The following is a 15150-nucleotide window of genomic DNA, read 5'->3' as shown; positions in this document are numbered from 1 at the left end:
TTACACTTTCAGCACACCCACCCCTGCTACTGACTTGGTCACCTAGGTAATGGAAGCTATCAACTATTTCTAGTTTTTCTCCCTGGAATGTGGTGGAAGTTGGTCTCTGCGCATTTTCAGTGTTTATTGCTCCTGAGCATCTGCCACATACAAAAACTATTTTCCTAGTTAGCCTTCCTTTGACATTGCTGCACCTCTTATGTGTCCATAGCTTACACTTGGTGCATCTTATAGAGTTTCTACCTACATCTTTTCTACAGATCGAGCAGGGCCATCTACCTGAAGGTGTTTGTGATTGGTCTACCTCCCTACTTATTAGGACTTTGGTTTTAGCTAGGTTGACTCTAAAGCCCTTCGATTCTAATCATTGCTTCCACACCTGAAACTTCTCTTCCAGTTCTGATAGTGACTCAGCAATTAGAGCAAGGTCATCAGCATAGAGGAGCTCCCAGGGGCATCCTGTCTTGAATTCCTCCGTTATTGCCTGGAGGACTATGATAAATAAGAGGGGGCTGAGGACTGAACCTTGGTGGACCCATAACAATAATAATAGTTTCAAATTCTGACACAAGGCCAGCAATTTTAGGGGAAGGGAAATAATAAGTTAGTGTCTTGCTAAAAGATGCTTATTAAATTAGAGTTCCATATGTTCCATCTATAAAATATTTTTTATAGATGCAAAATATTTTCTATGTAGCAATAAGCAAAATATTTTCTATGTAGTAATAAGCTATAATTTCTCAGTAAGTTTGAGACTTATGAAACCTTTCTATTGGTCAGTTACTGAGAAATTGTGTTCTATCCATGAAATATATTGCACCACCAGAATATACATGGTTCTGATGACTTGTTAGAAATACCAATCAGATCACCTCTAAGTTGCACCTTCCAGTCTTAAAAATAATGTAACACAACGTCACTTCCTGGAATATGGACAGGCTGGTTGTGGTTGGAATATCTTTGATCAAAAGTTTGCTAATTCAGGCCTTCCCTAGGGTTGAATTCTTATCCCAAGGTTCAACATATGTGTTGCAGTAATTCTATATTTCACTATGTTTTTGATGGAAAGTAAATTTTCTTTGTTTTTTCAACTTTTTAGCTGTGATTTTATTGGAACCCAAGATGATCTTGTAATCCATTTACGAACCTGTAAATTAGAAGGAATGAAAGATTTTCTGCAGCGAACAGATGAAAAAATTGCTGAACTTCAGTTCTCCTTGAACAGTAAGGAGCATGAAATTAGTTTCTTGCGATCAATGTTGGGGAAACTGTCAGAACGGGTTGAAACATTGGAGAAGACAGTTGACATGAGAGTAGGTCAGTTATGGCTTTTTTTTATATCGTCATCATTAACCATATCTTATATTTAATCTGTTAAATGTCCAAAAACATTTATGCTTTCTAACATTTCACCATATTCTTTACCTTGCTGCCCTTGGAATTTTCAGATTTTCTAGGATGTTGATAAGCTACAGCAGATTTCGTATCCAGAATCCAAAGGTGGAAGGAGTGCGTATTGGAGTTTGCTACTAAGGTTAAATTTGAGGAGATAGGGGGAAGGTGAAATGTGGAGGATACCTCAGGTTTTATCTAAGGAGGTAGAGGTATCTGTGAAACTGACTTATTGGAAGTCCACCTGAAGATTGTCAATCAAGACAAGAAACAATTGTAGTGGCGGTTTTTTTGACTATTTATTAAAATTTTATGTATTGATTAAGTCTTTCCTTGTTTGTTTTGCAAAATAGTGGTTTTGTCTCTAATAATATTTTATAATATTTTACTATAAAATTGGATTTAATCCTAAATCTGATTTTTTCCCTGTAAATTTGGATTTATTCCCTAATATTTATTATTATATATATATGTATATATATAAATCCCATTCTGTTTGTGTGTATAAAAGGTTATAACAGCCGTATTTTTCAGTTGATTGTGCTGAAATTTTAAACACAGGTAAAAGATGTCACAGTGGGTGCACCAGTTAAATTTCATGAAAGAACATATGTGATCTATTATATAAATCCCATTCTGTGTGTGTGTGTGTGTGTAGATGTGTGTAAAAGATTATAGCAACCATATTTTTCAACTGATTGCTCTGAAATTTTACTCAAAGGCGAAAGACATCACAAGTGAGAGCATCAGTTAAGTTTCATGAAAGAACATATGTGATTGCAGTAAAAATCAATATCATTCTAGAATGAACGGTAATCGAACACGTGCATCCAGGCATGTCATTCTGTGTTTAATAAATAAGCTGACACAAAAGAGTAAGAAGACAAGGCAATTATTTTGAATAAGTTAAAAATGAAATAAAATATTAACTTTAATGAATAAATGGCACTAATTGGCGATCAATCAACTCTGTGAATATTTTCTCACTTCAAAATTCAATTGACTGTAGAAAACGACAAATTGATTGGTAATTGAACATGGAAATTTAGGTGACAAATATCTAAAACTTTAGCTAACAGTTTCTTATATAAAACAAAAAATGAGCGTTTTTTTTTATCTTTTGTGTGACTCACTTGATTTGACACATACATGCCCATTATTTATTCCTTAATTCTATTTTATGAAGAAGGAATATTAGTATCAACATTTCAAATTACAAGTTATTTTTTTATCAGTAAGCATAATTGAACGCCATTTTGGCAAATTCTTCTTATCATTTTTACGAATTTTACAGATTAAAATCATCGGTTACATTCCAAAAAAAGCACTATTTGGTTGGTTCTGGTAGCTTATTCATCCACAAGTTTTGCTTCTTTATTGGTCAACATCGCATATTGCCGAATCCTATAACCCATTTGAAGTTTTCTGGTTTGCCTTTCAATTACAGATTTTCAATAGGATGCCTTGACAAAGCATCCAGAAAAACAGAAAATGCATCTGTTTTGCATCCCTTGCAGGCAAGCAAAACAGAAGAATAACTTGTGCATCAGCGTGCTCGCAATGCTGCTTCTACTGCAGTCACCAGAGCATCACAGACAGCTCAACAAGCAGAACTCTGGTGTGCTCACAATGCTGCCTCTACTTCAAGTAGCTGTGCTTTAGAGACTGTTGAACAAAGGGCCACAAGGCTTGGGGCTGATTCTCAACATAAAATGCGTCCTTATGTCTTTTTGAAGGTTTCTTCCTGTTGCTGATCTAACAAGGCTTTTCATTACAGCCCCCATGAGGACTACACATCACACCCACATATCATCATAGGCAACATTTCTTCAGCATGTGTCCATTGTAATGTAATGAGGTGGCCAACAGAATCCACTAGTATATGCTGCTCCAGTGGAATGGTTAGCTTGCCTCATTTACAAGTCGGTGCCGAACCTTTGAAGTCCCTGCTGCTCGGAGACCATCCAGATTCTAAACACTTTCTTCGGAATATAAGAGCCTACAGTTCCACTTTCCAAATGACAAGCTTTGGTCATACACCAATAAAAGATGGAAATTATATGCCCACCTTCAAATTACAAGACCAAATTTACCACCAAATGGGCTCCCTTATTCCTCAAGATGGCAATTGATTTTATGGGGAACAGACCTGAGGAAATTGCATGAAGAGCTTCAGTTGCTACAGAAACAAGACCATCTCTTCTACAGCCCCTTCAATATATGCTTCATGCCATAAACCCCTACATAACCATTTTCAAAACCACTCTTCAGGGTAGAGATGCTAACACCAATCAGTTTAAGGTTGTCATTCGAGGTGACCACACTCCACCAGGGCAGCATCAGGGTTGCTTTAACAAACCCCAAACCAACAAAGTTGCAGTACTTATAATAAGTCTCAATGGGTGAGCTTCAAACCGTGATATTGTTCTTGAATGGCAAGACTCGCCATTCAAAAATAAATGAACATTATCCTGTGTATGATGCCTTCCAATATCCATTGCTGTTCTGCTATGGTGACGATGGCTACCGCATTGACTTGCCAAAGTTTAATCCGGAAATGTTAATGCATCTTCAACAACAGAAAACCATTTCACAAATGGAATTTTATGCATTTCAGCTAATGGTTCGCAACAACGACATCAGCATTCTTCATAGAACACAGATGCTCCTCAATCAATACTGTGTAGACATATTTGCTAAGGTAGATATTTCTTATTTTATGATTTCTTTCAGAAAATTTCCTTAGCTAGGTCACTAACTATTTATTCCACACATTTCTTCCCTTTCCAGATTGACACCAAACGCCTCTAGTTGATAAGACACCATCAAAAGGAATTGCATACAGAAGAATATGGCAATCTTCATGACGAAGCGAACTGAAATAATCAGGTTGTTGCTTCAAATGTTGGATGTTCTGTCATTCTCCCATTGTCATACACTGGAGGCCCCCGGTACGTGCATGAAAAAATGCAAGATGCTCTCAGTTATGTCTGCCACTGTGGCTGTCCAGATTTTTTCATCACCTTCACTTGTAATCCAAAATGGGTTGACATCCAGTCTCACTTACTTCATGGCCAAAATCCTCCAGATAGGCATAATATTACATCTAGTGTGTTTCATCTGAAGCTAATGAAAATGATGGACATTTGAAAACATGGATATATTTTTGGACCATTAAGATTCTTCATGTACACTGTAGAATGGCAGAAGAGAGGACTCCCTCATGCCCATATCCTCCTCTGGCTTCAAAACAAACTCATGTCAACAGATATCGATTCTGTTATCAGTGGTGAACTGCCAACTCCCCAAGAAGACCCAGTCCTTTTTCAAATCATAAAAACCAGCATGATCCATGGCCTGTGTGACCACCTAAATCCAAGGTCTGCATGTATGGACAATGGGTGGTGTACAAAGCGTTGCCCATGTAAACTAATTCATGACACCCAGACTGGTGATGACGGCTATCCTTTGTACTGTCAAAGGGCACCACAGGAGGGTGGACATATGGCAACAATAAAAACGGTTTGTGGTCAAGAATTGAATGTTGACAACAGATGGATGGCACCATCTGTTGTCAACAAGGTGCTTTGTAAAATGTTTTTGGCCCACATTAACGTTGAATTCTGCAACTCCATGAAATCAATTCAATACAAATCAAGTATGTGCATAAGGGTGCCTATCGAGCAGTTATTGAGTTAGCTAAGCCCGGTGACCCTGATCCTGTCACAGATGCAGTCATATTTTTCCAAAATGGACACTATATCTCTACTAATGAGGGATTTTGGTGCATATTCAGTTTTCTGATCCATGAACATGAAATTGCAGTTATTCACCTCAGTGTTCATTTGGAGAATGAGTGTATTTTAATCAAGAAAATATACTTGACTGCAAACCAACCTCGAAGAACAACCCTGACTAGATTCTTTAATTTTGTTCTTCAGACTCTTTTGTAAGAAGACTTCTTTATGCGGAGTTGTCTACATTTTACATGTTGACTAAATCTTCCCACTGTTAGCAAAAAAGAAAGTGAGGATGCGTTTCAGAAAGGGTTGCTTCAATGCATGAATCTGATGCTCTCTCAAGAGTGTACACAGTTCACTCACTTCACCTGCATTTTCTGTTGCACATTGTCAAAGATCCAACTTCCTTTCAAGACCTTCATACTGTTAATAGCCATATTTGTTCAACCTTCAAAGAGGCCTGCTCCAAATTAGGTCTTCTTGATAACAATGACCACTGTGACCACATCCTCCAAGCAACATCAATGTTGCAGTCCCCCATTGCTCTTCGTAAACTTTTCGCTGTTAAGTTGGTGTATTGCAGTCTTGCGAATTTAATATCTTTCTGGGAGAAATATCATGACAACATGTGCTTGGACATACTTATGCAATCTTGCTGCGCATCAAGAGACATAACTTTACAGTTTACACCTGTAATGTACAACTCCTAGAAGATACCATTTTGGAAATGGGTGGTTGTCCCTTGAACAACTACTGTGTTAAATTTCCTTACAGAGAAAATGAGTCATTTTGTAACCAGCACTTACTAAGGGAGACATGCTACAATGCTGCCAGGCTTCTATCCTACGTTGAAGAAAGAGAAAAATTTTTGAATCCTGAACAAGCTGTTGTTTATAATTCTATTTTAACAATTCTTGATGACACCACTGGTGGCATCCCCTTCCTTGATGTGCCAAGTGGCACAGAAAAGACATTTCTCCTCAACCTCCTTCTTGCCAAAGTTCACCAAAGTGGACAGATTGCCATTGCAATGGCTTCTTCAAGAAGAGCATCAACACTGCTAAACAGTGGCAGAACAGTCCATTCAACATTTAAGCTTCCCCTTAACATCAGCCATGTTGAGAATCCTACCACCAATATAAACAAGAATTCTGATGAGGCAGTTGTCTTTCAAAAATGGAAATTGATTGTCTGGGACAAGGCAGCAATGTCCCTCAAGAATGCACTTAATGCAATCGACACAATGCTACAAGACCTGCACTCAACTCTAAACCGTTGGAGCAGTCATTATTCTTCTTGCTAGGGACTTTCGTCAAACCCTTCCTATTATCCCAAAAGGCATACCTGCTGATAAATTAAATGCTTGCCTTAAAATTCTCATCTTTGGCACTCTGTTTAGTCAAGAATATTAACCATAAACATGCGTTCCATTCTCCACCAAGACGATGACAATTCTTTTGCTTCAAATTTATAGGATGGGAGCTTACCACTCAACATAAACAGTTTGGCTGACATAAGTACCATCAGTAACTATGTCTCCAGCCCTGAGGAGCTATGTACAACAGTTTACCCCAACCTCTCTACCAATTACATCAGTCAGGAATGGATGTGTGAAAGAGCCACCATCCAAGCCCTAAACACATCTGCTTTGTCAGCTTCCTACACAAGAGCAATGCTATGCTTCAGTTGATTCAGTTACTGATCCAACACAAGTAACATTTTCCCAACAGAGTTTTTAAACTCACAAGAACCATCAGGATTGCCACCGCATTAACCTAGAATTAAACTTGGTTGTCCTATTATACTCTTGAGGAATTTGGATATTCCTCAGCTTTGCACTGGCACATGTTTGGCTGTTAAGCAAATGTTGGATAACATTCTTGAAGCCACAATCATCACAGGAAAAGGCACTGGTGAGTCAGCTTTTATTCCCTGAGGTTCACCTATTCTGACTGACTGTGTCATTGTGATGAAAAGAGTCCAATTTCCCATTTGATTAAGCTTTGCTATGACCATTAGCAAAGCCTAAGGTCAGACACTGAAAGTGGTTGGGCTGGACCTCAATACACCATGCTTTTCACACAGACAGCTGTACGTATGGTGTTCCAGAGTTGGAAACTCGGCCAATCTCTTCTACTACACTCCCGAAAGATTGACAAAAAATGTGGTTTACAAGGCAGCCCTACAAAAGTTTTTCTATTGAGTTGAAATTCTCTTCAGGTTGTCCCTTATTGCGCTTATTGGTTGTGTTATAGGTTGTGTTAATCTTCTAACAAATGCCTGTTGTTAAAATCAAGCATTTTTTCATTTCAGTGCACAGCTTCCCAGATGTCTCAGATAATTTCATATTGCAATTAAACATATTTCTTACAGATTGCCTTCATGTCCATAGAAATGTTGTGTATGCTTTTTGTACTGATTCTTCAGCCATCCAGTCAATTAAATGGCATTCTGAATGATAATTTTCTGTTTTCACATTTTAATACCCAATATCTGCAAATAAAGCATATTCTTTTTTGAATACCACTTATTTTTGATTTAACGTCTCAACTACGTCAAACAATCCTCAATTTTAAGCATAGACAGAAGTGGAATTACACTATTTTATGCTCCAGTTCTATCATGAACTTATACCTTCCAATAGACGGGGTATGTTTGCTAGTATATATATATATATATATATATAATATATATATATATATATATATATTGGATTGTTATAAAGGAGAACATGTTCCCTTGTGATAAGCACAATGCCAAGTAGCATATTTATGTTTGAATCTGCTGTAACTTATTAAGAGTAAATATGCAAGTCATTATTTCAAACCCACTTTTCACCACACATATAATGATTTATTATTAGTTAACAGATATCAGCAAATAGTTTGTTCACTGAAATTATAAAGAGTGTTGACTCTTGTTTAGATCCACTTATCTAGGTACTTCTGGCTGACATGATCTATCAAAACATCAGTATCCCCAAATCCCTTGTACTACTGAATCAAGTGTGTTGTGAACATAGTCATCATAAAGCAGAAGTTGTTCTCTTGTGATGTACACAACAGCAATTAGTGTATTTGCTTGAATTTGCCAGAGAGTATTAAAAATAAATATGAATGCCATTGTTTCAAATTTCTCTGTGCACCATGCATATCACAATTTGATGTAGCTTTTCTAACAGGATTTTTATCAAAGTGTTTTTTTTTTAAAGATATCTGGTAAAAGTTTACTGTCAATGAAATTTGTTTTACTACAAGAATTTCTTTGTGCCTGTTTTGAAATATTTGAAACCCATAACCTTTGTTGGCTATGAGTGTGGGATCTAATCTTATAGAAATGTTTCATCATCTTCCTTGAAATGATAAAATACAGTATGTCCAATCACTTCCAGGTTCACGAATGTGTTAAAATGTAATCTTTGCTAACATTGTAGATCTCTTGGAACACAAACAGAACTGTATTATGACTGAAGTAATTGATAATCGAAGAGAAAATGCCCTGGTTGCAGTAAGTCCTACTCTTTATTCTGTTGGAAAATATCTTATCTGTTGGTAAAAGGACTTTAAAAAATTTATTTTTTTACATGCAGCCATTGTGAGATATATGAATGTGTGCATATGTATATGTATGTTGGTCTATGTATATGTGTATATTTCACCTATGTATTTAGACAAAAGATGTAAACATTGGTGAGACCTTTCTTCCTCAAGAAAAAAGGTAAAAATAGCGCTTTTCAAACATTCCTGTGATATATCTGTTCTGCAAACAAGTTACAGGTATCTATCAGAATTTTGTAACCAATCAGTACTGTTGTGGTTCATAGAATATGGCATAAAATATATTTAAAAAATAAACTGTGGCCATTGCGTTAACTTGACGGCAACAAAGTGTTTTTCTCTCTAGAAATGTTGTTTAATCACAGGCCAATATTGATTAACCAGATCTTTTATCAAAGTAGTTCCAGCCATGATTATCCAGTCATTTTTTCAGACAGTTTGTATAGAATTGCATTATCAAATGAGTAACTTCTTTAAGAAAACACACTGTGATTTAAGTGAAGTTTGGCTCTCATTTCTAATCAGAAAAATAGCAATATAGTGGCTCCTTGATTGATTCATGATAAAGAGCTACAACATGGTAATGAAATATAGACACTGAATACACAAAATCACAAAATGTAGAATGGCTAAGCTGTTGGTTATCCTGCAGTGATTTCATTGTAGTAGCCTTAGAGCAGAACTGATGTAGCAGGGGAGATACCTGTAATTTCAATTTAGAACAAAGTACTAATTACGGTTGGAAATTATATTCTGATTAAAAATTTTACTTTCATTGTAATTGATATTTTCGTTTCACTTAATGTTATTTTTTTCCATTTATTCTAGGAAGAAATTTCTAATATTAACAAGCGATTAAATATTGGTGTCCAATTGGCTGGTAAGTAGATATGGTCCATCCATTTGTCTGTCTGTCTCTCTATGTATGTATATGTAAATATATGTGTATATATATATATATATATATATATATATATATATATATATATATAATCAAAATAAGCAACAAGAATGACTCCGGTAATTTGGTACGATCGTTTCGTAAATGTTGAAAGTATTACCACAGTTTTAAAATGCTGAGCACTCATCAGCCAATTATAGAGGTTTTCCATTAATACAAAAATTTTCATATCAAGTGGCAACATTATAGAGAAGGTAGATACATAGACAAAGATGTGGATTTAAATTTTAAGAACATTTGAGGTAGTGGAGCCCATCAACTGACTGACTGAGATTCAGTTGTTCCAGACTACTGTAAGGTCCTGAGAGGGAAGAACAAATGAAAAGAGACAATAAAGATTTTCTAATTATAGAAATGGGGTAAAGGGGATGTCATAGCTCCATATAAGGAATTTTATGTAGAAGACAGCATTGTCACAACTAAATGCCAATTACTACTATATGATGAACAGATTCAGTATTAGGAGAAACCAGGTCAAAGTCAAATGGTCACAATAACATTCATAGAGGATGCAGAGACCTTACAAACCCTATGCATATCAACACAACAGTTGGTCTATAAGTTCCAAGTACTTTGACATGTTAGAATAAAGGAAAAAATATAAATCTAAAATTTATTCAAATTTGAAGAAAGAGACTAGGTTAATTATATATTAAGAAATGGGAGTGAGATATCAAGATAAACCAAATGACCATTTGACTTTGACCTAGTTTCTCCTAACGCTGAATCTGTTCATCAAATAGTAGTAATTGGCATGTCTATCTACATATCCATCTGTCTGTATACATCTATGTGTGTTTTATGCTCCTCTGATTTATCCTCAGCTAGATTACCTGAAATAATTGAAATAAGTAATTATTTGTGTTGTATCAAGGCATAATTTTAAACAACTTTTATATAAAATATTCCTTACTATAAGGTGACTTTAATAAAGATGAAAGGTGTCATTCACAGATATATTACATAAAATATCTTTTGTTCATTTGTATTAATACAGATATTTGCACAAATTTTAAATATTTGCCTGAAACCTCTTCTATGTCTATGATACAAACTTTTAGTATTACTTAATGTAGGATAGTGACGACTGGACTATCTTAGATCATATGGTTTGCTTAATCAAATTTTTCTTCAAAATAAACAACAATAAACGCACACAGATTTTTAAATCATGGTAAACTATACTAAGCAAAAGTTGTCTGTCCACTTTCAGGTTATGATGATCCACAACGAATGTTCAAATGTCGTGGAACATTTGTTGGGCATCAGGTAAGTGATGTTAAAGTTTCTCCAGGAAATTGTAGAATTCTTGACTATTATTAATAGAAGGAAGGGAAATAACCAATTTTTAATCCCTACCTGATTGCTTCCTTTAACCCAATTAACTTTTGTCTTTGCACTATCTTTTTACAACTTTTAAGAGCCAAGTGCTCTTAGGACTGTACCACAGGTTTTGTACAAATAAAAATTTGCAGTTATTCAACTGGAGTTAGGATATTACTGGCAGTTTAGCCATTTATGTTAAACTGAATGTAAACAAGATGTTAAAGGAGATTTTATATTGTGAAAACAATATTAGTCTAATAAAAATGGCTAAATCACCAGTATTGTTCTAACTGCACCTAAATAATTGCAAGTATTATCACATGAAGCCACTACTACTGTACTAAGAGCACTTAGCAATTAAAAGTTGTTCATCCACCAATGTGGCACTTATTACTCACTTTCTTGTCAGTTGCTTATAGCCAAAGATAAACCCCTATTCTTGACTTTTGTGGACTTGGAGAAAGCTCTTGATAGGGTCCCCCAATCCCTTATTTGGTGGACGATGTGAAAACTGGGGATTGATGAATGGTTAATAAGGTTAGGGTTAGGCCCTATACAGAGATGCCATTAGTAAGTCTAGGGTTGGCAATGAGTATAGTGAAGAATTCCAGGTAGAAGTAGGGGTCTACCAAGGATCAGCCCTCAGCCCCCACTTATTCATCATAGTCCACCAAGCAATAACAGAGGAATTCAAAACAGGTTGCCCCTGGGAGCTCCTCTATGCTGATGACCTGGCCCTTATAGCAAAATCACTACCAGAACTAGAGAAGAAATTTCAGGTGTGAAAGCAAAGTTTAGAATCAAAGGGCCTTAGAGTCAATGTTGCAAAGACCAAAGTTCTAGTAAGTAGGAAGGCGAACACATCACACACCCCCTTCAGGTAGGTGGCTCTGTTTGATCTGTAGAAAAGGTGTAAGTAGAAACTCCATAAGATGTACTCAGTATAAGCTATGGAAACATAAGAGGTGCTGCAACATCAAAGGAAGATTAACCGGGAAGATAGCTTTCGTGTGCAGCAGATGCTCAGAAAACAGATTCCATCACATGCCAGGGAGAGAAGCTAGAAGTAGTCGATAGCTTCCACTACCTAGGTGACCAATTCTGTAGAGAGGGTGGATGCTCAGAGAGTGTTACCACTAGAATAAGAATAGTCTGGGCAAAGTTCAGAAAGCCCTACTGGTGACAAAGGGCCTTTCGCTCAGAATGAAAGATAGATTGTACAATGGGTTTGTGCAAACTGCCATGCTGCACGGCAGTGAAACATGGGTCATGACTGCTGAAAACATGCGTAGGCTCAAAAGAAATGAAGCTAGCATGATCTGCTGGATGTGTAATGTCAATGTGCACACACATCAGAGTGTAAGCACCCTGAGAGAAATGTTGTACATAAGAAGCATTAGATGTGGTGTGTAAGAGAGACATTTCCATTGGTATGGTCATGTACTATTGATGGATGAGGAGAGCTGCATGAAGAAGTACCACTCCCAAACAGTGGAAGGAATCCGGCCGGGGTAGAGGGAGACCCAGGAAGACAAGGGATGAGGTGGTGAAGCATGACCTTTGAATGTTGGGCCCCACAGAGGCAATGACAAAAGACCAAGACCTCTGGAGATGTGCTGTAACTGAGAAGATCCAGCAAATAAAGTGAGTTCACAGCTGTAATTTACATCAGTGTTGCATATCCAACTCACTCAAAAGTACCTTGGATCGTAGGGTGACATGCTGTGCTTGAGGAGACCTGTTGAGTCAGGTACATCAAAATCAAATGGAAATTGTAGTTGTGATCCCCGTGCCAGTAGCATGTAAAAAGCACCATCCGAACATAGTTGATGCCAGTGCCACTTTGACTGGCTTCCGTGCCGGTGACACATAAAGAGCATTATTCGATCTTGGTCAATGCCAGCCACCGGTGGCATGTAAAAAGCATCCACTACACTCTCGGAGTAGTTGGCGTTAGGAAGGGCATGCAGCTGTAGAAACACTGCCAGATCAGACCAGAGGCTGGTGCAGCCTCCTGGCTTCCCAGACCCCAGTCAAACTGTCCAACCCATGACATCATGGAAAACGGACATTAAACAATGATGATGATGTGTGTATATCATCATCATCCTATGTATATTACACACACACACATACACAGTCAGCAATAAGCTCTGAAGAATTTAATGTACAGGTAGGGGTCCATTATGGCTCACACATCAGTCCCGACCACATGGTTTGGGATTCACTTTCGCTGTGTGACACCATGGTCAAGTGTCTTCTATTATAGCTCTGGGTTGACCAAAGTTTTATAAGTGGATTTGGTAGACAAACTGATAGAAGCCTGTCCTGTGTGTGTATTTGAGTGTGTATACACTTGTGCCTCCTTGACATCACATGATTGTTATAAATGAATGTCTGTATAATAAAAGCAGTGTCATTCATTTCCAATATTCTATAAAAAAAATATCTGGCTATAGAAAAATATTACTTTGTTTGGAAACAGGTGAGGGTTGGTGACAGTAAGGGCATCCAGCCACAGTAAACCCTATCTGACCCATACAAGCATTAAAAAGTAGACATTAAATAATGAGGATAATATATATATATAATCGGTGTAGGTGTGGTGTCTTGGTTGAAAGTGGTTGATGCACAGTTAGTGAAATGTGTGGAAAGAATAAGGAGTAGTGTTTTTTTTTTATCAAATGAAAGGTTTTTTTTTAATGTGATGGCCAATAAGTCATTGATGTAGAGAAGGAAGAAAGTAAAGGGAAAAGACAAAAACTTGAGGCATGCCAGAAAGAGGGTCAGAATGAGTTCTGTTAACACACAGCATATGATAGGAAGATACCAATCCAAGAGGTAAGAGCTAGAAGGAACATATAGGTGAGATATTTTAAGAGGAGATTTGCATGCCAGATGCAGTTGAAAGCTTTCTTTGGTGGTGTTGAGGGAGACAGCAATGCTTTCATCAAATTTTGGTATGGCAAGAGCCCACTGATGGGTGATAGAGGGGAGTGAGTCACGAATGTATCTAGCTCTTCAGAAACCATCCTTGTGGTCATTAAGGGGAGATAGTGACTTAAAGTTTTGAAGAGATTGTTAATACCTGTCTTCATAACCTTTAGGATAAGTGTCAGGGTGAGAGAGATTGTCTTTATGGAGAAAGCGGTATACTGTTATGTGTTTCTTATGATCACCTATTACGCCCTATAGAGAGGGAGAGATTGAATAGTTTGGTGAGTGTAGGGACCAGTTTTGAAGTACAGTGTTTGAAAGGAAGGGTAGGGACAACTGTCAGGGCCAGCTGTCTAGTTGGCTTGAAGTGAGCAAAGATACTTTCACACTTTGTATATGTGTGCAAGGTGGTGGACCTGGGAGAGTGGAAAGAGATAGAATTGGAGAAGATTTGCCATGTATGTGTAGTGTGGAGTTGGCTGCAAAGGGAGCAGAGAAGGTGGCTTGCTTTTGCAGTGGTGTTGTGATCTGTACCAGCATTGATACAATATGGTCAATTAAGACAGCGAGTTGGCTGAATGGTTAGCAATCCAGGCAAAATGCTTTTACATTATTTCATCCATCTTTACATTCAAATTCCGCCAATGTCAATAAAATAAGTACCTGAACACTGAGGTCGGTGTAACTGTCTTAGCCCCTCCCCTGAAATTGCTGGTCTTGTGTCAAAATTTGAAACTGATATTTGAAACAGACCATGTAGACTGTATTTTCAGCCTAAATGGCTGCAATTGTACTATGAATGGACCACTGGTTGTACTGATGTGAAGGGACCTGCCTTAAAGGATAGTTTCCATCATCCAGCTATCACTTTCTGACAGGTCAGGAGTGAAGCACATGTGGTGCCAGGTATGGTTGGTATAAACCTGGCAGAGCTCTGACTAATAATATGACATGCCATTGGTATAGAGTTAAGGGACACTACGTGGTATGTGGATACACATTGATTAGATGGCCTGATATATATATATGACAGTTACAGTTTGGTAGAGCTTAGAAGGTGAGAAAGAGATGGAGAGCATTTGGAATATCTGAATGTCAGTGTGCAATATCAGTACTGGGTTCAGTCCCACTGCGTGGCATCTTGGGCAAGTGTCTTCTGCTATAGCCCCGGGCCAACCAATGCCTTGTGAGTGGATTTGGTAGATGGAAACTGAAAGAAGCCTGTCGTATATATGTA

At 37.4% G+C, this 15150-nt stretch overlaps 1 protein-coding gene across 4 annotated transcripts in view; it reads left to right on the top strand.

The window, feature by feature from the left end:
- The window catches only part of LOC115214765 (E3 ubiquitin-protein ligase TRAF7), a 183542-nt gene that overhangs the window by 149237 nt on the left and 19155 nt on the right, over window positions 1-15150 (top strand). For all 4 annotated transcript variants that reach the window (XM_029783789.2, XM_029783792.2, XM_029783793.2 and 1 more), the window contains 4 exons: window positions 1100-1317; window positions 8566-8639; window positions 9518-9569; window positions 10864-10919. In XM_029783789.2, coding sequence (XP_029639649.1) covers window positions 1100-1317; window positions 8566-8639; window positions 9518-9569; window positions 10864-10919 — 400 coding nt within the window. The remainder of the gene's footprint in view (window positions 1-1099; window positions 1318-8565; window positions 8640-9517; window positions 9570-10863; window positions 10920-15150) is intronic.

Source organism: Octopus sinensis, linkage group LG8, assembly GCF_006345805.1.
Source record: "Octopus sinensis linkage group LG8, ASM634580v1, whole genome shotgun sequence".
Lineage (NCBI taxonomy): Eukaryota > Metazoa > Mollusca > Cephalopoda > Octopoda > Octopodidae > Octopus > Octopus sinensis.
Note: the sequence above shows the minus strand (reverse complement) of the source record. Positions and strands in the feature narration are given on the sequence as shown.